Source organism: Crocuta crocuta, unplaced genomic scaffold, assembly GCF_008692635.1.
Source record: "Crocuta crocuta isolate KB4526 unplaced genomic scaffold, BGI_CrCroc_1.0 scaffold36, whole genome shotgun sequence".
Lineage (NCBI taxonomy): Eukaryota > Metazoa > Chordata > Mammalia > Carnivora > Hyaenidae > Crocuta > Crocuta crocuta.
In genome coordinates, this window is record NW_027532203.1 from 4113963 (window position 1) to 4115997 (window position 2035).

General features: G+C 54.0%; 1 protein-coding gene across 1 annotated transcript in view; it reads left to right on the forward strand.

Moving 5' to 3' along the window:
* Positions 1–2035, forward strand: part of KDSR (3-ketodihydrosphingosine reductase) — a 41672-nt gene that overhangs the window by 32076 nt on the left and 7561 nt on the right. The window contains exon 12 of the mRNA XM_077777549.1: positions 962–1063. Within this exon, the coding sequence (XP_077633675.1) occupies positions 962–1063 (102 nt within the window). The remainder of the gene's footprint in view (positions 1–961; positions 1064–2035) is intronic.

Here is a 2035-nt window from a genome sequence, read left to right on the forward strand (position 1 = left end):
AAAGGCTCTGGGTGCCTCCTCTTTTTGTGATGTAGGCTCTTAAGAAGACTTGCCCTTAAGGGTTGAGATTAAATAAAATGAGTAATTTTATTGCTTTATCAAAGGAATTTTATTTTATTTTTAGAACATTTTTAAGTTTATATATTTTGAGAGAGCAAGCGGGGGAGGTGCAGATAGAGAGGGAGAGAGAGAATCCCAAGCAGCCTCCACACCGTCAGTGCAGAGCCCAAGGTGGGGCTTGTTCTCTTGAACTGCAAGATCATGACCTGAGCCAAAATCAAGAGTCAGACGCTCAACCCACTGAGCTACCCAGGAGCCCCTATCAAGGACATTTTAAAGCACAACTGATATTTAAAACTTCTTAAAGAGTTTTTAAAAATGTTTATTTTTGAAAGAGAGCGGATGAGCGGGGGAGAGGCAGAGAGAGAGGGAGACAGAGGATCAGAAGCAGGCTCTGCGCTGACAGCAATGAGCCCAATGCAGGGCTCGAAGTCCCAAGCCGTGCGATCATGACCTGGGCCAAAGTCAGACACTCAACTGACTAAGCCACCCAGGTGCCTCTTTAAATAGTTTTTAAATTTCTGTACATTTATTACTGCAAGTGTGTGTGGAGCGGAGCGTTGCTGCTCCTGTGGTTTGTGCTAATGAGCCAGCAGTTTTGCCCATCGATACCGATGTGACTCACTGACAAGGCACTTAAGGTCCTCATATTGTTAAGACCATGATTTTGTCGTCCCGGATCCCCCGAAGGGGTCTCAGGAGCCCCAGCGTCCGTGGACAGACATTTTGAGAACCACCTGTGTCGCTATTCCAGCCCGTCTGCCAAGGCCACTTTCGTCCGTGAGCTCCGACATAGGCTCTGTTCCCCTCGTGTGCCCCCTAGAGTGGACACACTTCGTTGTTTCCGTCTTGCTGACTCCTTTCCTGGTCATCACAGTTGCCTCTTTTCCTTTTGTTTTAGCAAGGAAATTTTAACAGTTCCATCGGCTCAGATGGGTACATGCTCTCGTCCCTGACCTGTGGAATGGCTCCTGTGACTTCTATTACTGAAGGGCTCCAGCAGGTGAGCTGTGCCGACCTCAGCAGCGGGGAGGACACAGTGCCTCTCATTAAACCCCGAAGAGAAAAGGCTACAGGAAGACTCAGGTCTTTACCTGAGGGTGGGAAAGATTTTTCACCGTGGTATCAGTCGTCTCCCTCCCCGTGGCAGGGACACGAAACTTGGACATAAGTTAAAGATACCACCGGAGGGGTTCGACAGGGGAGAAGCCTTCCGTGTTCTGGGCGCTGTGGACGCAGAGAGGGGAGGCCGCCTCTGCTGTTGGGGTGAGAACCACTGACCCGAGCGTTTGCGGTACAGTGATGTCAGGTCCTGGATATCAGACCAGAACGCCTCTCCTCGGTGAGTCAGGTCACAGGCAGCTAGGCCTCGGGGGGTCCCGAGTCCAGGATTCAGTGCAGACCCAGCTCTCACACAAGTCCAGGCCCACCCAGGCCACACGAAAGCTAACTGCTCGGGGACGTGCCGGGTGCGTTTGCTGCTGGGGAGTCAGAGGGGAAGAAGCAGTGTCTCCCGCCTCCGGGGCTCGCGGGCTAGTGGGAGAGACGGCGGGAGAGTGACGTCGTCCGTGCAGTGTCCTGTGACCAGAGTCCCACAGAGCGCTGGCTCCGCACGGCCCAGAGGGCGGGTGGTGGCGTGTGGATGGAGGGCAGGCTGCCTGAGAAGGGGCCTGTCTACGCTGATGGGCAGTTTATAACCAGGTACGAAGGTACGTGCCGTCGACCGCGTCCAGACTAAAAACCCAAATGACTCGGGCGTGGGTTTTCCTCATTCTTCTCTCCGCCGACTCTGTGGCCCTCTCACAGAGATAGAGGCTGTGTCACATGACGCCCCCACAGCCCGCGCCGGGCACATACCGGGAGCCTCAGATAGGCTGACTGGCCGGCTTGTCCCTTCTACTTCCGCACGAGAGATGCCAAACCTAACACTTCAGCGCAGAACCGCTTCCTCCGCTCCGGTGCTGTGTGCGTTTCT